This window comes from Xenopus laevis, chromosome 3L (assembly GCF_017654675.1).
Source record: "Xenopus laevis strain J_2021 chromosome 3L, Xenopus_laevis_v10.1, whole genome shotgun sequence".
Lineage (NCBI taxonomy): Eukaryota > Metazoa > Chordata > Amphibia > Anura > Pipidae > Xenopus > Xenopus laevis.
The window spans coordinates 123,096,450-123,124,357 of NC_054375.1; the positions used below are offsets into that span (position 1 = coordinate 123,096,450).

Sequence of the window (27,908 nt, forward strand, 5' to 3'; positions counted from 1 at the left end):
AAATAGTGAACTCCTCATGATGATCTAGAAGAGCTTACCCTTCCTGTCTAAACACCTCCTTTTTACCTCTTCACTGCCTCTGAATATACTGTATAACACTTTCATTGTCCATTGTAGCCATGTTGCTGTCAAGCTACAGTAGATGTTCACCTTCTGCTCTTGAGCATAATGCATGCTGTTAAATTATCTTACCAAATCAGATTAAGTGTGGAAATGATTTTTCTCAAGAAATATGTCAATAGGAATCCATACTCCAGACAGTCATTCTAGAATCCAATAACTGTACTGAACCATTTTAAAGGGGACCCATCACCCAAAAAAATTATTCAAAATCCTATTTCATCACATTAGTCAAGCAAAATGAACTTTAATTACACTATATAAATTATTTGAATCTTGTTTCCTTCAGTCTGGGAATTCCTAATTCTAGCAAGCAGGCAGGAGCCATTTTGTGGACACTGTTATTAAGACAAGACTTGTATCATCTCAGAATCTGGTTTGTGCACCAGAATGTGGGACCTGATGTCCATCCCCCATGTCCTGGTTACACAATTAAATGGTGAAGAGAATGGGGGAATGTGAGGAGAGAAGTGACATCTAGGAAGCGCTGAATGGAATGTGAAAGTAATTGCCTGCCCCGCCTAAAGCATAAAATGAGCTTACAACAGCTATGAATGCTTTAATAAAAATAGAAATTGGATTTCATGTTTAATTTAAAAAGGACTTTTATTATACAGTGTTTTGTGTCTGGGTGACAGGTCCACTTTAAGTAGGGACTCAAATGTTGTTGTGGTTGGTAGAAGAATACCTCTGTGGACATTGTTTTCTTTCTATGCACTCTTAGTGGCTGTTCCTGTTGCAGCTTTGCTTGTGGACAGTAAAGTATAAAAAGTGACCCAAATGCTACTGGGGGGTCCTAGAATGATAGAATGTCTGCTAGGGACAATGTCTGATGCATAACTACAATATATATCAGATATAAAATGAGCATTCAGCAAAGTTTCTGGGATATGGGCTAAAAATATGTTTACCCAGTACAGGCATGGAACCTGTTATCCAGAATGCTTGGGACCTAGGTTTTCCAGATAAGGGGTCCATCTATAATTTGGATCTTTCTAACCTAAGTTAACTAAAATAGCATATAAACCTTAATTTAAAGCAATAGGATTATGTTGCCTCCAGTAAGGATTCATTATATCTTAATTGGGATCAAGTACAAGGTTTTGTTTTATTGTTACAGAGAAAAAGGGAAATCAGGTTTAAAAATTTAAATTATTTTATTAAAATGGAATCTATAGGAGATGGCCTTCCCATAATCTGGAGCTTTCCGGATAACGGGTCCTATATCCATTGAAAACAAATGAGTGGCTTTCTTCCAACGACCACAGCCCAGCAGAGTTGGACTGGGGGGCCCAGGGCCCACCGGAACTGCTGACCAGGGCCCCCGTCCCCCTCCTGCGACGTGTCGTGCCGTGCATGAAGGTGCGCATGCACACATGACTCCCCTTAGTGCAAAAATACTTTTTTTTTTTTAAATAAAACCAGCATCGGGTGAGGGGGTCTAGACCAGCGGGGGCCCATGAGGGTCGGAGCCCACCAGGTTTTTTCCCAGTTTCCCACTGTGCCAGTCCGACACTCCCAGTCAGGCAAACCACACAGTTTGCAGCTTCCTAATTAAGACACAAATTAAGACAATAAGGATAAGGATAAGGAATGCTATGTGTAGTCAATCTTTAGGGACACAAAGCATTGACCTTGATAAACTTATTAGAAAAATATAAAGGCAAAATAATAAGTGAGGGATGTGACACTTTATGGGGGCCCTGTCCTAGCCATGTTTATCATGACACATAAAGCTTCCACATCTTCTGTTATAATGCAGGGGTATACACAACAACCATATGTTAGAATAACGCAGGAGCTGTGTGCCTGAACTAGGGTGCAACTGCATTTGGATACACTCATAAAGAGTAGTGATGCCAGGAACTCAATCTTTCCTGCCACATGGGAACATTACATGACTGAAGCAATAAATTGCCACAGAGCACTGATTTACTTACACAAAATAAATTTATCCTCAGAGATCCACATGAGCAAAGCTTACGAGGCAAGATTTATAGCTTGTCTATGGAGCAAATGGGTTACCAGGATAGCAATATAAAGAGGCCACTGAAGGTCAGTTGCCAGTGTATAAATATTGCTTCTGTAAGGGGAACTCACAGAAGAAGCTCATGGACCTCAAAGAGATATTTATTGCACCCAGTCTGTCCAGGGTCTGCACATGCTTTAATTATACTATAATATAAGTTGACTCCAAGTTGTTCTGGTTAGTCAGTCAATGTTGATGAACCTCAATTTTCAAACAGTGCTACATATTATTATTGGGATCGAAATGTAGGTATGGTTGGTTGCTTTCGAGGTAATATATTGCACCGCACGTACAGCTCTTTCTTGGTCTTGCCTAACCACTAAAGCTTTACCTTTTCCCAAAATCACAGCTGGATCACTCTTAAAGGGATACTGTCAAAACACCAGCAGGGTGACTAGAGGGGGCAGGCCCTGGCCCGGGACGTGCAGCCAGGCCCCGCCCCCCTCCGCACACCCGGAAACAGCTGCATTTACAGCCGCATTTAGTTAAAAACACAGTGGTGCGCGAGCTGCCGGGGGGCCCTGAGGGGGTGCGGGCCCTGGCCCAATCGCATCCCCCTGCTCCCCCGGTAGTTACGCCACTGCAAAACACATCAGTTAATAGTGCTGCTCCAGCAGAATTCTGCACTGAAATCCATTTCTTATAAGAGCAAACTAATCTCAATTTTTTTTTATAGTTAATTTTGAAATCTGATATGGGACTAGACATATTGTCAGTTTCCCAGTTGCCCCCAGTCATGTTACTTGTGCTCTGATAAACTTCAGTCACTCTTTACTGCTGTTCTGCAAGTTGGAATGATATCACCCCCTTCATTCCCCCCCCCCCAGCAGCCTGACAACAGAACAGTGGGAAGGTAACCATATAGCAGCTCCCTAACACAAGATAACAGCTGCCTGGTAGATATAAGAACAGTGCTCAAAAGTAAAATCCAGGTCCCACTGCGTCACATTCAGTTACAATGAGTAGGAGAAACAACAGCCTGCCAGAAAGCAGTTCCATCCTAAAGTGCTGGCAAAATGAACTGAGGCAAAATGACCTGAGATGGCTGCCTACACACCAATATTTCAACTAAAAAAAAATACACTTGCTGGTTCAGGAATGACATTTTATATCATAGAGTGAATTATTTGCAATGTAAACAGTGTAATTTAGAAATAAAACAACACCATAAAAATCATGACAGAATCCTTTTAAGCTTTTTGACAAAATCCAGATGTGCTGTCACTAGGGTTGCCACCTTTTTTTAAAAAAATTTACCGTGACGTAAAAAGGGGGGAGCCACGTGTAAATGGGCGGACTGTGACGTAAAAATGGGCGTGGCCCCATCGCAAGAAGGGCAGAAGACTAAGGAGAGGTACGTTTCTGCCAGAGGGCCAAGGGCCCGTGTTATGGGCCAGTGTTATGAGCTCTTCCTTTTTTAATGTAAATCTACAGTGAAGTACAGTGGTTGTCACATATGCACAGATAAAAATGTACAAATTGAAGTTTTGCACAATTATTTATGCATGCATACAGGCCACTGAAAGGATAAGTAAACCTTTAACACAAGTCAATGTAAAAGTGCTGCTCTGATGTTCTTTTAGTTAAGAATTTTTACAAAGAAAAGGGAAATCAATTTTAAAAAATAGAGTTATTTGATTATAATGCAGTCTTCAGGAGTTTTCATCTCTGTATAATGGGTTTTCAGATAACGGATCCCATAACTGTACATACAAAAATACTGTTAAATGGTTATTCTTCTGGGTGCAAAGGAGTTTATTCACTTTGCCTCAGAATAACACTGCAATTTAAAAGTTTGGACCCTTGCTTGTACCCCACTTAAGAGAGCACATAGTGTGTAACACAGTAACACAGGGGTGTGTAGGTGACCCCATATATCTATTTGTTTATTATGCTGGTGCAGATGGTCTGTGTCTTGTTAGTAGGATGCCTGGACAGGAGTTTTTATTATCCCACTGTAAAATCCTTTATCAGTGAATGGGTTAATTGAACAATGAAGTTTTCTCCATTATACAAGCCAGTGATTTGAGACTGGAGAAGAGAATGTTTTCATGTGCCCAGGTCAGTGTATGCATGATACAGATGTTGGAACATGTTTAATAGATCTGTTGCCTTTTATCTCAAACAGCTCTGATTTATTTCACAGACCATATTGTAACAATTACACATTATCATCTACAATATTTTTAAAGTCTCCAAACCGCTCAAGCATAAACCAGTGGATGACAAAACTTGCCCTCCCCAGACAGATGAAATCTGGTACTGACAACTGCATATACGCCTTTGTGACAATATTTATTTACATACCTGTACTGGAATGTCAGTACTTTAATGTTCCTATATAAACAACAGATTTTGCATTGTTTGCTCTGCCATGGCAAAGCTTTCTTATCATCTCTACAGTCCTGCATACCTCCCAACATTTTGGAAACAGAAAGAGGGACAAAAAGGTTTGCAGTGCGGAGCGCAACGAACATTTTTTGACCATGCCCATTTTGTGGCCACGCCCCCTAATTACAAGTTCCTTTTACAAAATTTGGCAGGTCATGAAAGTTTGAACACATTTCTGTGGTTTTTATGAGTTATTACAGTTTTGCTAATGAAGGTGAATTGCCCTTTAAGCTGCAAGTCACAGTTTCACCCAAGAGACCTGCTGATCTTAAATTGTTACAATTGCTTCTTTGCTTAACTTAAATTGTTACCAAAGTATCCAAGAGTGCCTGGCACATATTCTGGGCTCTCTGCCAATTAAGTTAGAAACTTTGTATCTTTTCTGGCTGTTCAGTGCAGAAGATCAAAAAGAAAGTCGGGACATTTCGGTAACAATCCGGTACTGCGGGTTCAGCTGTCAAAATCGGGAATGTCCCGCGAAAAACATGACAGTTAGCAGGTATGGTCCTAGACAAATGAGTTACAATGAATGCAATTCATGTGTGCTTCAAGAGTAGAGAACAGCTCTTTGTAGCCCCAGGTGCACTATGTACCCAGCACTCAGGTAATTTGAAAAAAAAGTGAATCTTAACTTAAAGTGCCTCAAGGCAAAGTTTCGGGCCCCTGTTGCCTTGAGGCACTTTAAGTAGAGATTCAATTTTTTCAAATTACCAGAGTGCTGCTGTTTTTATTGATCTGCAGCCAAATGAGTTACAGGCACCTCCAGCCAGCAATGCAGCGATTCTCTTCCCATTCAGTCAGATGAATCTTGGGTTAGTTGTTACTTCCGGAATCATGATAATGCATTTTACTATTCCAATTGGGCTGTAGTTTTGTCCTGTAGTTTTGTTCACCCTAGGCACCAGACTCAAGGCATGGCCCACGGGTGCCTATATTATATATATATTATTATTTTAAATATTAATATGGTTTACTGCACCTGGCAAACACAACCGCAATTGTTGAATGCAAAAATGAACACAAAATTGTGCACACATCGTCACTCATAGTTCTTGCATCCATGCATGCTCTTTTCTCCGCTGAAGGAGAAGCCAACGCATTGTCCAGCCTGCTCGGGTTATTTATTTGCAAGTGCTCCCATTTTCATCCTGAAAGTGGCGGTAATATTTTTGACACTGCAGACATATGCCAAATAATTCACATGCATTAATAACTCTCTGTGCATAGGCATGCTGGAATTAACAGCATCCCCACTCTGCAAAGGTTAGCACAAGATGAATAATAGTGATGGATGCAACTTATCGCATGGCCACAATGATGCTGGAATTTTGGGAGAATTCTTTTGCATCCAAAAAGGGCACTTATCACAATGTTTATATTTTTTTTATTTACCTTTTCAGCCAAGGGCACATAATTGTCCTAAAAAACGCAGGCAGGGATAAGCTCCCATCCACCCCTCCATGTAGCTCCAATGACAGGCACAACATTGGCCTGTGTGCAGCTACACTGCTTGGATTTTGGAATGCATACTTGTGCAGCTGTTAAAAGGATTGTAAGCTTGGCATGGGTTGCAGATACGAGCTGGTAAATATGAATGTTGGTGGGGTCTACATATTGATACTTAGACAGGTCTCTAGCTTGAGGATCACAAGAATAACATCCCCAATTAAACAATACAGACTTTCATCTCCTCTGACTTAATAAGTGTAATATGTTTATATGTGTAGTAGCATAAAGAGTGAAAAAATAATACAAATATTATTATAAAGATTATTATAAAAATTCTCTATAGGCTGCATTCAAATCCATAAAACCCATAAGAAAGAAATGCAGGCATATATTCTCTGCAGAAATAATGTTCCATCTGCCGAGATAATGTGCCATGGATTCATTCTGACTGTATTAATTGCTTTATGCAATTAAACTGGGCGTATAAATGTCAATTATAGAGAAATCACAGCCTCTGCATATAAAGACAATTAAGAAAATACAAGGCAGCTGGCCCCACGCTGAGCAGGAATAATGGGAAGATCAGGCCAGCTAAACTAAACCCACTCTGTTGAACCTAAGCCTTTCAGCCCCTAGCAGTAAAAGGATCTGCCTGGGTAATATACAAAGAATGTAGGGCACTAGGATGCAGGTAAAAATTCACCAGATTATAGATGTGGTCCAGGAGCACCATTTCAGATCTTCAGCATAGGTAAGCGGAAAACCATCAAAGACAAAAATGGGTAAAAAAGTAAAAAAAAATATCATTATATCATCAACATTTCAGAAGCCAATAGTAAAAAAAATATCATTATATCATCAACATTTTAGAGTAAATTCAGAGTACCAACATGGCTCTTGAAAAGAGTCAAGGTAGTAACCTTCCACACACTTAGAAACTGAATAGTGATTGGTGCACCTGGGTAAAACTTTTGGATTGGTTGATTGGTTAATTGGTGTATTGTTTTGATTGGTGCACTTTTGTTTAAATATTTGAGGCATGGCTCGGTTTAGATGATTAAGGGGCAAATTCACTAACCTGCGGAGTTGCGCTAGCGCAGGCTTTGCCGCGCTAGCGCAGGCTTTGCCACACTTCGCCGCACTTCACCAGGCGAAGTTTCACCAGGGTGCCGCTAATTCACTAAAATCCAAACTTGCGTTCAGGGAGGCGAACAGTAGCGAAGTTGCGCTAGCGTTAATTCGTTAAATGCCTAATTTGCATACAGCGCCAAGTTAAAGTACAATGGACGTATATGTAGCAGCAAATACATTACACCACACAATCCTGGGAAATCTTCATAAAATAAAATAGAGGTGTTATATTGCCCTACACATGTGCCCACTGTATAGTTTAGGTGCCATATGTTAGGAAATGTAGGGGGGAAGGAGGGTACCCCAAAAAAATTTACGATCTTTTTCAACCTTTCACCCTTAAAAAAGGAAAAGACGGCAGCATTTTTTGGGACTTAGAAAAAATTTCAACTTTTTTTGAAGCAAGCCCTATCTACTCTATTGCACTTCACCTGGTCTGAGGTGGCAAGTTTGGCGCAAGAGGTAACGTTCAGTAAAATGTGCAAGTTAGTGAATTAGCGTAGTTACGTCCCTTCGCCATAGCGCAACTTTGCCTGGCGTAAGGGTGCGAAGTAGCGCTAGAGTAGGTCCACTTCGTAGCAAATTTACGCCAGCACCCGTAACGTTACGCGAAATGACGTCACGCTGGCGAATTTGCGCTAGCGTTAGGTGCTTCACACTTTAGTGAATTTGCCCCTATGTGTTTATGACATGAAATGCGTAAGGCTGTGGACACAATAAACTCTTTTCACTTATATAGTGCCTGGTGGAAGTTTGCCTTCTTTGAGTGCCTGCTCCAAAGATTGTTTGGATTTTCCGCTACCTGTGCTGAGGGCTCAGGGTGGTGCACCTGGGCCTCTTCCTCGATGTGGTGATTAATCACTTTCTACCTGGAGACCGTAAACCTCAGATTTATTATTTGTATTGTTCAGATTCCTATAAACCATTCAATTAAGAAATTGTAATAATATCAGGGCCTTTAATGATATTCATTTTTTTTAATGAATGTATAACTGATTAGAGAAAGCTAAGCCAACACTAGATGTGTATGTAGAGACCCACCCCCTAAAAAACAAGCACAGTTTCCTTAGGAAAACACCAGAATCCTGGAATCCTCATCCTGCACCAAGAAACCACAGACACCATGTATTTTGCTAGTGGGCCCCAAGAAGCATGGATCCAGAAAGGAGATATAAAAGCTGCAGGTAAAAAGTAATACAATGGACAGTAAGATATACTATATATATCAATCCTGAATATATGATTCAAGATTAGCCAGTATCCACCCCAGCCTTTCAACCACAAATTAGCATATTATTTCAAACTTTTTCAGTATGTTTACACATTTTATATTCATTACATGGGTTACTTCAGTATGATATGCATATGTCTGCAGCTCACAGAATGCTGTTTGTTAAAACTAACCAAAGAAATTCTCGAAGAACCTATCTACAATTAAACTGCAGTTGATTTCTTAGGGCAGAGACAGCCTTCCCACCAACTAGAATCAAAACTGCCAGTGGGATAGAGCTTTGTTTTCCGAAGTCGCCCGAAGTTGCCTCAATAAAAGGGAAGGAGCTTCCATATCCTTCCTCTTTGGACTCCACTCTACAAAGAGGGTGGATGTTGCTGGTTGTCTATTTAACATGGTCCATGTCCAATCACTTGGATAATTAGTAGGATTTTTTTGTAACAAAAGTATGTTGCAAGATGCATGTCAGAAAAAGCTCACTGCGTTATATTTTGCTTTAGATTATACTTTTGTATCAAGTATAGGAGCAGCTATCATTTGAAATTCTGTATTTATCCTGCCATGGAATGGGTGGTATTAGAAGTTAAATTAGCAGGGAATGTGCTGCAGTCAATTGTGTGTAAAACATTTTAGGGTTAGAGCTACCAGCACCTCCTGACCAGGCGCTATCTTCGAGTTTCCCTTTATGTGTCAATAGGCCGAGCAGACTTGTGCCTAAAGAATTAGCCACAGACATCATTACAACAACCTGACTTTTGTGCAATTGCATCCAATGAAATTCAGTTCTGGTAATTTTGGCAATTCTGCTTCAATTTCATTAGGTGCAACATAACTGTGCCAAGCACATCGCTCCCTGCCAACCACAATGATACTGGAATTTTGGGGGGAAATGCAGCAAAACTTGGTGATTGTGCTGAAAATTGCACTTTGCTCACTGCATTTGTGCACGTAGGCAAAATGGGGATATTAACAGCTAAAGTTAAAAGTTTGATAAAGTGAACTTATTGTACTTAGAGATGACAAATAAACACGGTAGTTATTGTGTTGGCCAGACCCAATTAACTGCAACTGTGTGCAATGTCAGCAGCTGCAAAGGCCAACAATATATCACAATCCAACACAATGTGCTATTATGCTTTAGGCTCTGAAAGCTATTAATGAGCAGGGAAAATGAGAGATGGGCAACAATATTCTTGAATGTTGTTTTTAGCTGTAATGAAAGACTGCTGTACCGGGCCCAGGCCTCCCTTGACAGCGCCGAAACCGCGCCGCACCTGCCGAAGTCCTAAACCTCCGAATTCCCGAAGAGCCCAAGTACCGAAGCAGCGAAAAGACCCAAAGCAACGAAGGCAGCTGAAGTTGAAGACCTGAAGCCGAGAAAAGACCCACAGCTACCAAAGGAGGTGAAGTTGAAGTCCTACTGAACACCAATGTGTTTTAAACCCCTGGCCACCAATGTATTATTTTAATACTCTATAGGCCCCTGCCACCAATGTTTTTTTTAAAAAAAAATATTCTCTGGGGCCCCAATGTTTTTTTTTTAACTTGTAAGGGAGGCCCTGGCGCCAATGTTTTTTTTTAACTTATAGGGGGGCCCAGGCGCAACAGTTTTTTTTTTGTTTTTTTTATAACTTGGGGGGGGGGTAGCAGAAAGAGAGAGAACAGCAGAGAAGTGTCGCCAACTTAAAGAGGTAGGTGGCCAGTAGATTTCCAAGTGAGACAATTGCTATGAGACCCTAAGAAGTCCCAAAGCACCAAGCTGGTGAGAACCTTATGAGGCAATTTATTCAGTGCTTCTATAGGATCAGAATTCAAAAGGGATACTAATATATAAAGTATATCTATGCAGCTGTGTAATCTATTTGTCTATCTATCTATTTGTCTGTTTATTATCTATCTATAATCTATCATTAGGTTTGCCACCTTTTCTGGAAAAAAATACCAGCCTTTCTCTATTTTTGCAATTTTTTCCTATAAATGACATTGGCATCAAGCATCATTTTTACTGGCCAGCCACCGTCCTGGCTTTTTGCTGAGGGTAAAGTAACAAGGGGTGAATAAGTATATGTATAATATACATAAAAATGTAATGTATACTGTATTTCTATATTATAAATACATGTGTATAATTTTTTTTTAAATACTTTATGGATGTTGATATTTTTGGACCCCCTCTGGAGTCCTTTCTCAAGACCTACAAACAGTCACAGATTATCCCACACCAGTGACACCAAAACCATAACATTATGGTAAAAAAATTATGCTACAGCTGACAAAAATAATAGAAAATAGGAGTTTGTAAAATGCATGCAAAAAAAACTAAGCAAGCAAAGCAAATATCTCCGGAGATCTCTAAAGATGTTGCACATAGCAACCAATCAGATCTTTGCTTTTGATTTCTAGAGGGCTGTTTAAATCTAATTGTTGATTGGTTGCCATGGGCCATATCTCCAGAGATCACCGGTGATATTTATCTCCAATGTTAGTAAATATGCTCATTGGTTCCTTCTAGAGGCCATCTTCATTTGTTTGGCATCTACCCCAGTCAACTTTTTCTGGGTCCATATCAGGGTCCCTAATTCCAAGCCACAGATCTAACCTTTAAATAAACCCAATAGGCTGGTTTTGCTTCCCATAAGGATTAATTATATCTTAGTTTGGATCAAGTACTAGGTACTGTTTTATTATTACAGAGAAAAAGGAAATCATTTTTAAAAATCTTGATTATTTGAATAAAGAGGAGCGAATGGAAGACGGCCTTTCCGTAATTCGGAGCTTTCTGGATCACGGGTTTCCGGATGATGGATTTGCTGTTCATTATATATTTAAACTTGCTTTGTATTTTTGCATGTATTTTACCATTTCTGGCAGAAAATATGAATTAAAGTGAGTTTCATTACCGATTTTAACCCATTTTTCGGCTGCAAAAATGATTGGCATCGGTTTTTTTGGGTTACACTGTAACAGACACAGGTTGTCCATCCCCTCCTCCACAAATAAACTTGACCTACGACATATGTTGGACCCAGTACATTCAAGACTACTGTGAGACTAGATTTGCTTAACCATTTGGCAGGAGGATGATCTGTTGTTAAATATTATCCCTCAGGGCCTTGGGACAGTGACCAAGAGTTGATCTTTGAACATAGGTTAGATTTTATTCCTAATGATATTCCTAATGACTATGTATTACTTTCAGACTTTTTTTGGGGGGGGGGGTAAAAATGTTTTCTAATATTATTGGACACTTGCAGTATTAGTAAAAGTTGTTTTTGTTTTTTTAATCTGATGTCTTAAATAGATATTTTACTGATCATTTATGGAGTAGTAAAAAGTGCACTTAAACCTTTAAGTAAAATGAGAGTATTCATATGCCCAAAAAATGCTAGTGATTCTTGGCAAACCACTATTATAACAATTAGGAAGCACTCTGCTACACTGAATGGAGAATTCAACCATTAACTAAAAAAAACCTACCCCCCTACCCTACGTAGATCTCACTCCCTCCTCCCACCCAGCTTAGCTGCCCCAACCCGGGGAAATGCCCCTAACTTTTTACTTACCCCTCAGTAAAGATTCAGGGATTGCAGTTCACGGCAGCCATCTTTCAGGTCTTCGGTAATCTGAGACCGGCGGAGAGGCACATGCGCAGTTGGAGTAATTTCACGGTTTGTGACTACTGCGCATGCGCCGAAATGGGCGGAAATTGCCGAAGCGCCGGAAGAAGACACGAAGACCCAGTAGATGGCTGCCATGAACTGCGATCCCTGAATCTGCACTGAGGGGTAAGTAAAAAATTAGGGTCATTTCCACGGAGGGGGGGGGAGCTAGGCTGGGGGGGAGGAGGGAGGGGGGTCTACGTAGGGTAGGGGGTAGGGTTTTTTTAGTTAACGGTTGAATTCTCCTTTAGAAATTAGATTTTACATTTCCTCATAGGTAGAATCACTACCCACAGGTAAAGAATAACATTTTGTGTTTGGTAGAAAGAAATCATATATGAACCATTTAGGAAGGGTAAGGCATACTCTGATTCAGAATATATTCACAAAACAAATCCATACGCTAACTATAATGCCCTTTAGAGGGACAAATCAGATTTTTCCAGAGCTTGCACAGCCCAGATTTAGACTCTGAGAACATTACATGCGTTTTGTGTGTTATTCATGCTGGATAAAACAAGGACAACTAAGAGTTATTGCTTGTTAAAGGAACAGTTTAGTGTAAAAATAAAAACTGGGTAAATAGATAGGCTGTTCAAAATACAAAAATATTTCTAATATAGTTAGTTATCCAAAAATGTAATGTATAAAGGCTGGAGTGACTGGATGTCTAACATAATAGCCAGAACACTACTTCCTGCTTTTCAGCTCTCTAACTCTGAGTTAGTTGAAGGGGGGCCACATGGGACATAACTGTTCAGTGAGTTTGCAATTGAACCATAGCATGCAGGTCAGATTCAAAAGCAACAGTTAAGACCCATGGGACCCCCTTAAGTCACTGATTGGTTATTGCCTGGTAATCAAGGTAACCAATCAGTGGAAGCCAAGAGAGCTGAAAAGCAGGAAGTAGTGTTCTGGCTATTATGTTACACATCCACTCACTCCAGTCTTTATACATTACATTTTTGGTGAACTAAATATATTAGACATTTTTTTTTAGCCAGTTTTTATTTTTACACTGAAAAATTCCTTTAAAACCAAGCAAGCATTAAACATTTTCTTGGCACATTGGTGTCTGGGGTTTCTGTTTCATTTGGGTCTGGGGTAGGAAGGGAGTAAGCATTATGGCAGCTTCCACACACACATAGTATTATACATATATGCATGCAGTTAAAGTGATACTGACACATATAATATTAATGTACATTATGGGGCAGATTTACAAAATTCGAGTGAAGAATTCGAATGTAAAAAACTTCGAATTTCGAAGTATTTTTTGGGTACTTCGACCATTGAATTGGTTAAATTCGTTCGAATTCGAACGATTCGAAGTAAAAATCGTTCGACTATTCGACCATTCGATAATCGAAGTACTGTCTCTTTAAAAAATACTTCGACCACCTACTTCGGTAGATAAAACCTACCGAAGTCAATGTTAGCCTATGGGGAAGGTCCCCATAGGCTTGCCTGTGATATTTTGATCGAAGGATTTTCCTTCGATCGTTGGATTCAAATCCTTCGAATCGTTCGATTCGAAGGATTTAATCGTTCGATCGATCGCAGGATTTGCGCAAAATCGTTCGACTTCGATATTCGAAGTCGAACGATTTTAGTTCCCAGTCGAATATCGAGGGTTAATTAACCCTCGATATTCGACTATTGATGAATCGGCCCCTATAAGTTACCTATAGGTCAGTTATTGTTAGTTGACGTTTCTAAACGTGACTGTTTTGCCAACCTGGCTGTCCCATCTCAGCCTGTCAAAGTTTCTAATGCTAACAGACTCCTGCTGCACAAATATGGCGGCCCCCTCATAGAGGAACATGGGGCATCAGACAAGTGATATAAAAGCATTGTGCTAATACTTTATGGCAAAGTTATAATTAATATTAATATAGATGTAAAAAGTGTTTACTTTCTGGAGTCAGTATCCAGGGCACCCATCAGGGGGGACAGAGGGGAGAGTTGTAGGGGGCCCCGAGGGTAAGGGGGGCCGGCCATGCCACACTTACTTGATTAGCCGGGCCCCCCATCTTTCTGAGAGCTGCTGACTTCAGGAAGGCATGGACGTTTAAGGGGGGGGGTCGCCCTAGCCACAAATGTTTTTTTATGGGGGGCCCTGACCACCAATATCTTTTTATTTTTTATTAACATGTGGGAACCCTAGCCACCAATATTTTTTTTGTTTTTTTACTGTGTGGTGGGGGGGCGGACCTGTGGGGTGCGGAGGGCGGACCTGTAGGTGGGGCTTGCGGTGGGCGCAGCCCAGGGGGCCCAGGAAATTTTTTCGTATTGGGCCCTGTGATTTCTGATGGCGATCCTGTCAGTATCTCTTTAAATAGGTCTCTCTGTGCAGAATATGCGTATTGTTATATGTTGAGTGAACAGTGCAATTGCATGGAAAGCGCAACCTGTAGCCTCCAGATTAACCTCTGGTATGATGGAGAGGGATCCTAGGAGCTGTTGTTCATTGACATATATTATCCCACATCTGTTATAGCAGCGTACTACAGGCACATACTTCACTACCCAACATTTCACACTTAACAGGTGCTTAAGCTTTGTGTGAGACAGACTATGGTGAGTTTCTACCAGACCACAGGGGGCTCCAAAATCAGCAGTTTCCCTTTGCATCTACAACAATGTCCTGGCGGCTCAGTATGCCCATACATCAGGATGCTGAATTGGATGAAACTCTAACAGCACACACAGCCAGCATTCTGCATAGCACCCTCTAAAAAAGACTGCAATCCTTCCCCCAGCGTGTTCATGTAATAAAGCAAGCGTCTTGCCCTATGGGGCACTTCTCCCCCAATGCTGCACCGTCATCTAGCAATAGGGGAAATAACACAAAGGAGCACCCAAAAGTCTAAGTTTAAGCCAGGTGAAGCCCAGAGTCAAGCACTGAAAGGGTAGACACTCACATTTAAACTCTACTCACCCGCTAAACATCCAGTTATTGAAATGCTCACCCAATGCCAGAATAAACATGCACTGAATGCTGATATAAAGTACAAGACAATAAAATCATTACATCTGAATCACAGGATTATCATTGCCCATGAGCTATCAGCCAGCAATCTGTAGTAGCACTTTAGTAGCCAATGGAGGCAGATAGAAAGCCTAGCAAGAGGCGAGGCACCCAGGTGCCAAAAAAGGCATAATAAATGAGCTTGTCAGAGCAGCATCAGGGCATCAATGCAACAACATTTCCATGGGCACTAAGTCAATGGGGTGGTTTGCTAACAGGCATCTTAATGAAACTGATGGGGCATCAATGTGTTTATTCTCAATAGTGGCATAAATATGCATGTAATGGAGGCAGGCAGGCAGGGTTTCTATATAGCATGTGTGAGTATCCTAGCAATGCAACTGTCCCCTTGGTGATCAATAAACCCCCTCCTTGGAGGAGACAGATGGTTAGATATTGGTATAAAACCTAATAATATAAGGAATCTAATCAGTACATGCTCATAGCATCTCTGGTGCCACTCCGGCCACCTACTGTGTGCCAATGCTGTGCACATGACTGGAATGCTGTATCCATCCTTTCATCTCTGACTCTGGCAAACAAAGGGTGACATAAAATTTGCACAGATGGCTATGTCGTCCCTTTATATCCCTGCAGGGTTACATGGCACAGGGAAAGACATGCAAACCTTTCATCATTATTTGATCCATCACCCAGCAGCACCTCGTGTGTATAAGCCCCCATGCACAGTACTTACTTGCAGCCACCACCAGGACACAGCCAGCCCAATGCAAACCCCACAGCAGAGACAGCCTTCCCAGCGCCATGTAGGGTGCAGCCTCCCACCCAGGCTGCCTGCTCCCCTCTCTCAGCACCCAGGGATTGCAGAGAGGGGCTCCCTCTCCCTCCAGTCAGACGCCATCTTGCACAAGTTTATTTTCTCCTGTCTCTCTCTCTCTCTCTCTCTCTCTCTCTCTCTCTCTCTCTCTCTCTCTCCTTTTTAACCCCCTTTATGTTTGTTTAGGCAGCTGCAATCTCTGTGTCCTTTTACTGCCATCTATTGGTTAATGTGCCTGTGCGAGGACATCATTCCTTACTGTCTCATGTTAACAAAAGGGTCACATGTTCTCAAGATCGGCAGCCCCCTCACTATTCACAGCAGGGGGGCAAATTGCCTTTTGGAAAGCTTGTGAAAAACATGGGAAAAAAACAGAAATAACAAATATTAAACTGCAAAGGGGCCCATGAAAAAAAAGCATTTCATAACATTTCAGAGATAACACTAGGGAATTGCCATTTATTCAGCTTCCCCTGCACAATAAACAATGTATAGGCTATACCCAGAGCGTGGTGCCTACTCCTTAAATGAAAACTATACCCCTCAAACAATGTAGGTCTCTATAAAAACATATTGTATAAAACAGCTCATACAGTATGTAAAACCCTGCTTCGTGTAAATAAACCATTTTCATAATAATATACTTTTTAAGTAGTATGTGCCATTGCATACCTCCCAACTGTCCCGTTTTCTCAACCCGCAGTCCCGCATTTGTACTGAAAAGTCCAGACTTTCTCTGCACGGAACAGCCAGAAAAAGAAACAAAGTTTCTAATTTAATTGACTTTTGGCAGAGAGCCCAGAACAGCCACCAGGTGCAACTAAGATACGTTGTAACAATTTTGAGATAAGCAAATAAGTAATTGTAACACTTTAGATAAGAAGGTCCCTGGGGAAAAGTTAGACTCATAGCTTAAATGGCAATTCACCTTCATTAGCAAAACTGTATTGACTGAAATATGTTCAAACTTTCATAACCTGCCAAATTTTGTAAAATGAACATGGTAATTGGGGGTGTGGCCACAAAATTGGGCGTGGTCAAAAAAATTCACTGTGCTACGCGCACCAAATTTTTTTTTTGTCCCTCTTTCTATTTTCAAAATGTTGGGATCTATGCCATTGGGTAATCATAAATAGAAAACTGACATTTAAAAAAAAACAAGGGCAGCCCCTTGGGATCATAGGATTCACTGTGCACACAAACATACCAACAAACCATACTTGTTCAGGTCACATGAGCCAATTAACAGACAGAGTTCTGTCTTTAGCTTCCACACTTCTTCCTGTTACAATTAGAGTTGTAGTGTTTCTGGTCAGGTGATCTTTGAGGCAGGTCACAGACCATCACAAAATGGTGGCTCAAGGCAAGAGATGTAAAAGGGCAATATTTACTTAAATATATATTCCAGTTTGATAAGATTATTTAATATGCCTATTAATTTGATATAAACTATATCAAAGCATATAAAAAAACGTGGCAAAATGAGTGCCTGAGTCTGAAGGAAGGAATAAAGTAGGGTGTAATAGTCACATGGGCAAAAGTCTTAAAAGGATTGTTCACCTTTGAGTTAACTTTTAGAGAGCAGCAACGTAACTAGAAGGGGACTTGCAGCCGAGACCCCCTCTGTACATGATTTTCCACGGAATCAGTAGATCAGAAACTGCCGGGGGGCCCTGGCCTAATTGCACCCCCTGCTCCCCCGGTAGTTCCTCCACTTTTTGAGAGTGATATTCCAAGATAATTTGCAATTGGTTTTCAGTTTTTATTATTTTTGCTTTTTGAGTTATTTAGCTTTTTATTCAGCAGCTCTCCAGTTTGCACTTTCTACAATCTGGTTACTAGGATCCGAATTACCCTAGCGACCATGCATTGATTTGAATAAGAGACTGGAATATGAATAGGAGAGGGCCTGAATAGAAAGATGAATGATAAAAAGTAACAATAACTATACATTTGTAGCCTTACAGAGTCAGAAGAAGGCAAAGCATTTAAAAACTATAAAAAAATAAATAATGAAGACCAATTGAAACTGGCTTAGAACTGGCCATTTTAAAACATACTAAAAGTTAACTTAAAGGTGAACCACCACTTTAATATTAACTGTGTATAGAAACAGTTTCCCTGACAGTGGGTGAAACAAACATAGGACCCATGTGTATCAGCAACTAAGATGTTTTATGTATCTATAGGACCTCATTGATAAAATTTAGCACCCATGGATGCTCACGTAACCATGGCAATCACAGAGCACCTGGAATAACATACGATACTGGTCATTAGTTTGAAGTCATTATATTCTACACTTAAAGGAGTACAAAAGCTTAACTAAAGAAGTAGGATAGCAGTAAAGATTTGTGCCTCCAAAGATGCCCCAGTAGCTCCCCATCTTCTTCACTGCACATGCTCTGTGCTGCTGTCACTTACTGAGCTTAGGGACCAACTCAAAATATACAATACACATAGAAAATAAACATCACACTATAAGGCTGATTAGTAATTAATACAGCTTATTGGTAAATGGCAGCACAGAAACCAGTGCAACTGGCATCAGAATTTAATAATCAGCTTTATAGTATCAGCTTATATTACAGGGAAGCCTCATTTTCTGCTTGATAATTAGTGACGACCCCTAAGCTTAGCTTCTCAACAGCTGCTCAGAGCCCACTGATCATGTGAGTGTCACAGACACTTTCCAAGATGGTGACCCCCTGTGACAAGTTTTAAGTCCTGGATCATTGCTGCTATTGAGAAGCTGAAACTTTAGGCTGGTGCAATAAGTTCAGTATATAAAATATGGCGTTTTTAACCATATTTTTAGGGTTTAGTTCGCCTAGAGAGCTAATACTGTAGATGGCAATGACACAAAACATAAATCTTGAAAATAGAAACGCTGCAGGAATCTAAAAATATTTATAGTGCTAACAGTTGGTACAATAAATACTTTCACAAGCTATAGTGTGTTTATTTTCAGGTTATATAAGGGTCCCTGGTAGTGGGACTAGCAGCTTGCAACCAACGCTACAACAAGTGGTTGGTATAGTTGAGCATTGCCTGGATTTGTTGTGTACAAAACATAAACCTGTTACTTTGGGGTTCATAAAAATAGACCAGCACCCAATGAACCTTAACCTTTACCAAGGTTCCTTATGAAACATTATATGTAAAAACAGTGCTGTAATCTGCATTATTCTGGACAAAGGACACTGCATTTTATCCTTTACCTGCCCTCAACCCGGGTGATGGCCAACTGCCAGCAGAGCAGGCATAACAAGTGTCAGATGGGCTCTCGCTGGAATAGTTGAAGAAGAGTAGCATACTATAAGTCTCAGCTGAATAAAGTCAATGTTGAGCAACAGTGGTCCTTAAAGGGATACTGCAATGGGAGAAAACTGATTTTTAATTTTAAAATCTGACACAAGGTTAGACATATTGTGAGTTTCCCAGGTGCCCCTAGTCATGTGACTTGGGCTCTGATAAACTTCAGTCACTCTTTACTGCTGTACTGCAAGTGGGAGTGACATCCCCCCCCCTCAGCAGCCCATCAGCGGAACAATGGGAAGGTAACCAGAAAACAACTACCTGGTAGATATAAGAACTCCTTCAGATATAAGAACTCCTTCAGATATAAGAACTCCTTCAGTTACATTGAGTAGCAAAAACAATAGCCTGTCGGAAAGCAGTTCAATAGTACAGCACTGGCTCCTTTTGAAAGCACATGGCCAGACAAAATGACCGGAAATGGCTGCCTACACATCAATATTACAACTGAGTAAAAATACACTTATTGGTTCAGGAGTGAAATTTTATATGGTAGAGTGAATTATTTGCAGTGTAAACAGTGTAATTTAGAAATAAAAGTACACCATAAAATCATGACAGGATCCCTTTAACCAACGAACAGGCACATAACTTAAATCAGGATTCATGTTGATAGTGCCAAGTCTATATGTGCTGATTGAGTAATATTTTAATATCATAAGAGACATGCAGAAATAGCATACTCACTCCAATGACACTCATTTGGGTTAGAATACATCAATGGGTAGAATCTCTCAGAGATCCAGTAGTAGGGAGAGTATTCTGGTACCCTTCCACTGGGCCTGTATGGCCAGGGAATATTAGCTCTGATACTTCTCCAAAGTCTGCTGTCTATCTTACATATATGGGGTGCACTGTGACAATCAGCACCTAACCCTCATTCATGGGGTGCTGGTACCCCCAGCTTAATGCAGCAAATGAGGCCTACTACAGATTCTGTACCCTCAGAAATCCTGCCCACCTCTCAGGCAGAGCACCAAGAGTCAAGAACATGGTGACCCCACCAGTTTTATCAGCTAAGGGATAGGGCATCCCATAATATCAATGTGATACTAAACTCTGTAGTTAGTATAGGTATGGGTATATATAATTTATGTGAAAGTAGGGAGGGGTGTGTGTATGGATTCTGGGTTTTCATTTGGAGGGGTTGAACTTGATGGACTTTGTCTTTTTTCAACCCATTTTAACTATGTAACTATGTAACTTTGTAACTATGTAAAGAGCCAATAGGAGAACACCTCCTTCATACAGAGCACAGGTCACCCCTATGTCACATCCTGTATCCCATCCTTGCATTGCCATGATGTAATATCCTTATTCCAACTGCTCACTTAGTCATACTAATATATAGTTTTCCACATAGTTTTGGAACTATATACTTGCACGGTGCCTTGCTCTTTCTACTTTACATAACTGGTGATTTGAAAATGATCACACATGGAGATATATAGAGTTTTAAAGCAAGACCTGATTTCCATTTGCTAGTTTTACCTACAAATAGGGTTGCCACCCTTCTACCCCCAATGCCAGGTTCTAGGCTGGCCCTCTCTTAAAGGAATAGTTCAGTGTGAAAATAAAAACTGTGTAAATAGGCTGTGCAAAATAAAAAATGTTTCTAATATAGTTAGTTAGCCAAAAATGTAATATATAAAGGCTGGAGTGAACAGATGTCTAATAAAACAGCCAGACTCCAACTTCCTGCTTTTCAGCTCTATAACTCTGAGTTAGTCAGCGACTTGAAGGGGGGCCACATGGTACATTTCTGTTCAGTGAGTTTGCAATTGATCCTTAGCATTCAGCTCAGATTCAAAAGCAACAGATATGACCCATGTGCCCCCCCCCTCAAGTCTCTGATTGATTACTGCCTGGTAGCCAGGGTAACCAGTCAGTGTAAACCAAAAGAGCTGAAAAGCAGGAAGTTGGGTTCTGACTGAAAAGTTATACATCAAATCACTCCAGCCTTTATACATTACATTTTTGGCTAACTAACTATATTAGAAACATTTTTTATTTTGCACAGGCTATCTATTTACCCAGTTTTTATTTTTACACTGAACAATTCCTTTAACCTGCCCCTCTCTCCACCACCCAAATCACCCAATTCCTGCTTGATTGGGCCTGTTTTATCTTGCACCGCCCAAGCCAAGTCACTGTTCTGCCTATTTTATTATTCCACCCATTTACAATATAGCCCTGCCTCTTACTACTCACCCTATCAAATTGGGCTAGAATTGTGTTTCACAAAAGGTGGCAACCCTACCTACAAGTAATGGTTTTTGATCTTAATTTTAGCCTCATTAATAAGTTCTAGGGATGCACCGAACCCACTAACAACCCACTTCACTAACCCACTTCAAGGAAGATTCGGTCAAATACCAAACCAAATCCTAATTTGTATATGCAAATTAGGGATGGGAAGGGGGAAACATTTTTAACTTCCTTGTTTTATGACAAAAAGTCAAGTGATTTCCCTCCCCGCCCATAATTTGCATATGCAAATATCCTGGCCGGAACCAAATACTGGATTCAGTGCATCCCTAATAAGCTTCTTATCATAAAGCTGACCAGACACTTAGAGCCTTATTTATCAAAAACCTAATTTTTTTTGAGTATTTAAATAAAAAAAAGTCCGACCAAACTAGAATCCATGATTAGACCTTATTTATTATTAAAAAGGCACTATTTAACAAGAGAGGGGACAAACTTGATAAAATCAAGCAAAAACCTGAATCCTTCGATATCCTTCGAGTTTTTTTCCTGAAATGTACAATTTTTCTTCCTTTTTCCTGAAATTGTTGGAAAGGGCCGGAACTAGGGATAGGCAGAGTAGGCATGTGCCTAGGGCGCAAAGCATGGTGTTTCTGCGCATGCGTGCCAGCGCATGCATTCGCGCCGGCATGAATTCGGAGCAGACCACAGTAACTTCCAAATAGGATAGGCACCTCTCCCATTGACTTATATACAACCTCGGCAGGTCTAAGATGCCGGATTTTCGGATTCTGACTTTTTCCATCCACGGGGTATAATACATTTTGAAAAATTAAAGTTTTTATTTTCCACTAAATATTCAGATTTTATAGTAAAACTCTTACTTAAATAATGTGGCATGGTATAACTCCCTCAACAATAACCAGGGTATGAGCTAGATAATTCATTATATTTTATGTATTTTTCCTGTTCTGATATTTCCCCAATTAACAACATATAAATGCTGGACCAAAATTACTCCTGTGTGTTTTTCCCATAGTTAATCTTGTGTGCTTTTCCCATAGTTTGTAAATACAGTACATGGACTCATTGAAATAATTATGTTATAAAAATAAATGTGACTCCATTTGTAAGAAACTGCTGATAGTGGTGGGATGAGAGCCCATTATTGGTTGTTACAGAATCCTCAGTAAATTTCATACCTGTCTTTACATAGTCACTTCTAATTAGAGCTATTACTCTACCCTTCTATCAGCTTTCTTAAAAACTAAAGAACCACTTCATCCTACTCAATGGGGATTATGGTTTTTCTTCAGTGAACAATTGATGTATATCCCACTAATCTAATTTGTAGAACAGCTAACAAATAAGGACACTCCAGATCTGCCCTCCTCCCAACTTCCCTGCTCAAAAATTCGTATGTGTATCTCACCTAAGCCTCTACGGGTGCTTTGCCACCAGCTGGCAGTTTCCACATCTATATTGTCACAAACCAGGTGTCACTCCAAGCTAAAATTCCGGTTCTGCTGGCCGGAAAGGCGTGACATGTTTATGGCTTGGCGTCCTATAGGAGCCTATGATTAAGGGCTCCACACCTAAAATGTGTCAGGTCTTTGTTTTCTACAATAAACGACAGTTTTTTAGCCTGGAGTGACACCTGGTTTGCGACAAAATACCAAACCAAATCCTAATTTGCATATGCAAATTAGGGATGGGAAGGGGGAAACATTTTTAACTTCCTTGTTTTATGACAAAAAGTCAAGTGATTTCCCTCCCCGCCCATAATTTGCATATGGAAATATCCTTATATCTTTATATATCATTGTTGCTTTTTATTACTTATCCTTCTATTTAGTCTCTCTCCCAATCATATTCCCATTTCTCATTATAGAGATGGGAATATGCCTGGTTGCTAGGGCAAATACCCTAGCATTGAGATACTTCCTGAAATACTAAACCAAAGAGCTGCTGAACAGAAAATGAAATAACTGAAATGAAGACCAAATGCAAATTGTCTCTGAATATCACAGTTTTCATCATACTGTGTAAATGTGTTTACAGGTGAGCTAACCCTTTAAATGTTTTGAGATAACAGAAAGCACTAGAAGCTCCTTATTTGAGTTTATGAACCCCACCCTCTGGGTGTGAACATTCTTATTACATATTATGATTTTTTATTGATATTATGATATTTAAAATCCACCCTGCTACGCTTTCTGCCACTTTTCTAGCAGCATAGGTTACTGTAATTCATTGGACCTTCAAAAATGTTTTCTAATTTCGATCACTGCTTCATACGCAGAGCCCTAAACAGTCAAGACCATCTTAAAATGATGGCGATGGTGTAAAAGAATGTCACACAAGTGAACAGGGCCCCCAAACCGCTAGAAGATTGAAAGAACAGCTGAAAAATCTATCTTATTTCAAACAAGCAATGCGTTTCTCATGCTCATTGTGCAGAATAAGATATCACTTCTCTTTTAAAACTGTTAGTAGGAGATTTCAAATAATCAAGTGCCAGCTGCTTTTCTCACTCACTTTTTGGGGCCTCCCTAGAACTTGTTTGCCATCTCATCTTGGACCGTGCGTTGCCAAGGTTACCATTTCTGGCATACAGGAGTCTGGAAAGCCCATACTTTTAATCTGGACAGCTGCTGGGCCAGTCATTCCAGCAACAAAACACATTGGGGACTTTGCTGAAACAAAATGCTAAAACAAACTGTGAGAACAATACCCTTTCAGGTTGTGTGCCTCATGCTCAGAGTTAGTGTAGACCGGATTACACTTTGAGATCTGATAGCATATAATTGTAATAATTAAAAGAAAAACATCTTTATTTTCCCTAGGAGAAATGAATACCCCTACAAAATGAGTCCTATGGGAAACTGACCCTTTAAGAGGGAAGCCTTGCTTTCATATAGGCTCATCTCAAGATACTCGTGGGTCAAAAAGGGGTTTAAACAGAGCAAGCAAAGCAGAGCAGAGGATAGGACTTTTTTCAACTCTAATATGAAATGTCAACTATTAAAAAATTTGAGACTAAAGGTATGGGATCTGTTATTCGGAAACCCATTGTCCAGAAAGCCCTACATTAGGGGACAGTTATTTCTCATAGACTCCATTTTAATCAAATAATTCAAAATCTGTAGTAATAAAACATTACCTTTTACTTGATCCTAACTAAACTAATTGGAGGCAAAACAATCCTATTGGGTTTATGTAATGTTTAAATTATTCTTTTAGTAGACTTAAGGTATGATCTAAATTACAGAAATATCCAGAAAACCTCAGGTCGCAAGCAGTCTGGATAACAGGTCCCATACCCGTTATGGTGTCATTTTTATTTCTAAATTACACTGTTTACACTGCATATAATTCACTCTACCATATAAAATTTCATTCCTGAACCAATAAGTGTATTTTTTTAGTTGTAATATTGGTGTGTAGGCAGCCATCTCATCATTTTGCCTGGTCATGTGCTTTCAGAAAGAGCCAGTGTTGCACTATTGAGCTGCTTTCTGGCAGACTATTGTTTCTCCTACTCAATGTAACAATGTGTCGCAGTGGGACCTGGATTTTACTAATTTATATCTACCAGGGAGCTGTTATCTTGTGTAAGGGAGCGGTTATTTTGTTACCTTCCCATTGTTCTGTTGTTAGGCTGCTGGGGGGGAAAGGGAAGGGGATGATATCACTCCATCTTGCAGTGTAGCAGTAAAGAGTGATTGAAGTTTATCAGAGCACAAGTCACATGACTGGGGGCACCTGGGAAACTGACAATATGTCTAGCCCCATGTCAGAATTCAAAATTAAATATAAAAAAAATTAGTTTGCTCTTTTGGAAAACAGTGCAGAAGTCTGCTGGAGCACCACTAATTAACTGATGCGTTAAAAAAAAAAAAAAAATAACATGTTTTCCAATGACAGTATCCCATTAAATAATTTGCACCAAAGTTACCAAAAGAGGATTTGAACCAGGCAACGCTTATAATTGCCTGCAGATTGCTGCGGGCTTCATTGTTGTTGCCATAGTTTCAACCAGATTTAATAGTATTAGATTGTTTAGTCGTTTAGATTGCCTCGTTTTCTATATTTCTGTTTCAACACTCTATTGGCATTACAATTTGTAAGCTATTTGACTGACAGGGTTTGAGGTTAAAAAAATAATGGTCCTCTTTTCCGGTTGATAGGAAGTTTGAGGCCCCAACTAATGATAATAAAATTATATATAAATATATATATATTTATTTACTTATATCCAGAATATTTAACCTGCAGACCTCCAAATTTCATTGGACTGAAAATCTCAGAATACCCTACAGCAGAACATTCGCTGCAGCTTTGCAACTTCTGGAAGCCGACAGACTATGCATCCCTGATGTGAATAGTTACAATATATAAGAGCCAGAAATAACCTGTAAAAAATGATACTTATCCTTATGGTGCTTAGTGATGTCACTTCTGTCACGACTCACTGTTAAATGTGAGGATATTAGTCTTCACCGTGGAGTTTCATACCCTACATAACAGCACTTGGTCTGGGAACAAGCCTTTATGTGAATATGGAATTCCTTATTGTCCCTTCTAATGTCCTTACAATGAAATGCCACAAAATATATTAGAGGGGCTTATTTATAAACACTGGGAAAATTTGCATATGGATAGTAACCTATAGAAATCAATGATTGACTTTTTTCAGCCAGCTGCAAGTTAAGCAGTCAAAATAAACATTTGATTGGTTGCCATAGGTTTATTACAGGGGGCAAATTAGCCTAGTGTTTATAAATTAGCACCAGTATGTTCAAAGACCTTCTCTGCCCATGAACACAGGCATGTTGATTGATACAACTTAGAGGCAGTAATTAGTAGCATCATCCCCTTGAAAAGCAATATGTTTTCTGGCAAAGTGGCAATAGCTGCTACAGTGCACCCCATTCCTGCGGCAATCACCCTTCCTCATAGCGACGCACCTCAAGTGCAATAGGTTTTATTCATTTTGAGCAAAACCACACACAAAGCTGTCTTTGGAGTCAGAGAAATTAATAAAACCGATGCTTAGATAATTCCTCAGATAAGCTGCTAACTGCTATACATCAATGTTATTGTTTCAGCACTACTTTCTATAATTCCAGAAAGTACTTGTGTTTTTGAGATCTCACTGTATTGCAGTATTTATGTCATTATCACAGTACAGACCTGGATAAGATGCTTGGGTGTCACTGAATATCCTGCAGAACACACACATTTACAACACAGAAAAAGGATGCTGATTGGACAGTGGCAGCGCACGTGTGTGCTTATATAACCAGCCACAATATAACACACATACATGTATTCTATTTTTTTCCAATGCGTCAATATCTTGTCTCTTTCATTTATATCCCCACATTAAATTGCGGATCTATGAATATGCTGTTGGCAGGCTTACTTATTACCCCTATTGGAACCTGAATGCCTTACCGCATTTTATCTGCCTTTATTGCCATTATATTACCGACTGTTTATACAAGTGAGGAATAGGCTCTGGATTTACTTACTTGTCGACAGCCCTGGTGTGGTTGAGTGAATGGAGAGAGACTGCTGCTGAGGCAAATAGTAAGAGACAACAGGCTATGGCACAAGAGGCTGCTCGCTCTAGCACAGACAACATTATGACAGCTGCTTCTGGCACATCAATGGGCTGCATCTGCAATTCCTAATTAAAACAGTAGCAATTATTTTAAGATAAACTGTTACTGATATTATTATTTGTTATTAACATGTATTTATATAGCGCCAACATATTGCGTAGCACTGTAAAGTAGATGTGATTATACAACTACATCACATGAATTACATATATAGAATATATGGAGTAACAAACATCAAAATCAATACAGGTACAAAGAGGTGAGGAAGGCCCTATGCATAGGCATACACTCTAAAGGGAAGGGAGTAATACACAAGGTGTGGGAGTGGGCAAGATCGAATTAAGTGGGTGAGAAATGTGGTACTGTATGTGGTGTTGCGTTTGGTAGTTAAGCAGAGTGAGGGTAGGCTTCTCGAAAGAAGTGCGTTTTCAGAGATTTTTTGAAAGCAGAAAGGTTGGGAGAAAGTCGGACAGACCATGGGAGAGCGTTCCAGAGGAGGGGTGCAGCCCTTGCAAAGTCTTGAATGCGAGCATGTGAGGAGGTAATGAGAGAAGAGTTGAGTAGCAGGTCAATAGAGGAGCGTAGTAAGCGAGTAGGTGAGTATATAGAGATGAGTTCAGAGATGTAGGGTGGGGCAGAGTTATGAAGTGCTTTGAAAGTCAGTGTCATTAATTTTAATTTGATTCTGAAAGGTAACGGAAGCCAGTGCAGGGATTGACAGAATGGCGAGGCAGAGGAGGAGCGGTTGCTGAGGTGTATGAGCCTCGCAGCAGTGTTCATTATGGACTGGAGAGGTGACAGTCTCTGGAGGGGGAGGCCAATTAAAAGAGAGTTACAGTAGTCTAGACACGATATGATGAGAGAGTGAATAAGAATTTTGGCAGCGTCTTGGGTGATAAATTATCGTATTTTGGATATGTTCCTTAGGTGGAA

General features: G+C 40.1%; 1 protein-coding gene across 4 annotated transcripts in view; it reads right to left on the bottom strand.

Moving 5' to 3' along the window:
- The window catches only part of igdcc4.L (immunoglobulin superfamily, DCC subclass, member 4 L homeolog), a 59,768-nt gene extending 32,724 nt beyond the window's left edge, over positions 1-27,044 (bottom strand). For 2 of the 4 annotated variants that reach the window (XM_018253294.2, XM_018253293.2), the window contains exon 1: positions 26,883-27,044. Coding sequence is in view for 2 of the 4 variants with exons in the window: in XM_018253291.2 (XP_018108780.1) it covers positions 15,739-15,808 (70 nt within the window). In the remaining 2 variants the exon portion in view is untranslated. Of the gene's footprint in view, positions 1-15,738; positions 15,940-26,882 lie in introns of those variants that run through there. The other 2 variants (XM_018253291.2, XM_018253290.2) reach the window with 1 other exon arrangement.
- Positions 27,045-27,908: the final 864 nt, after the last annotated feature.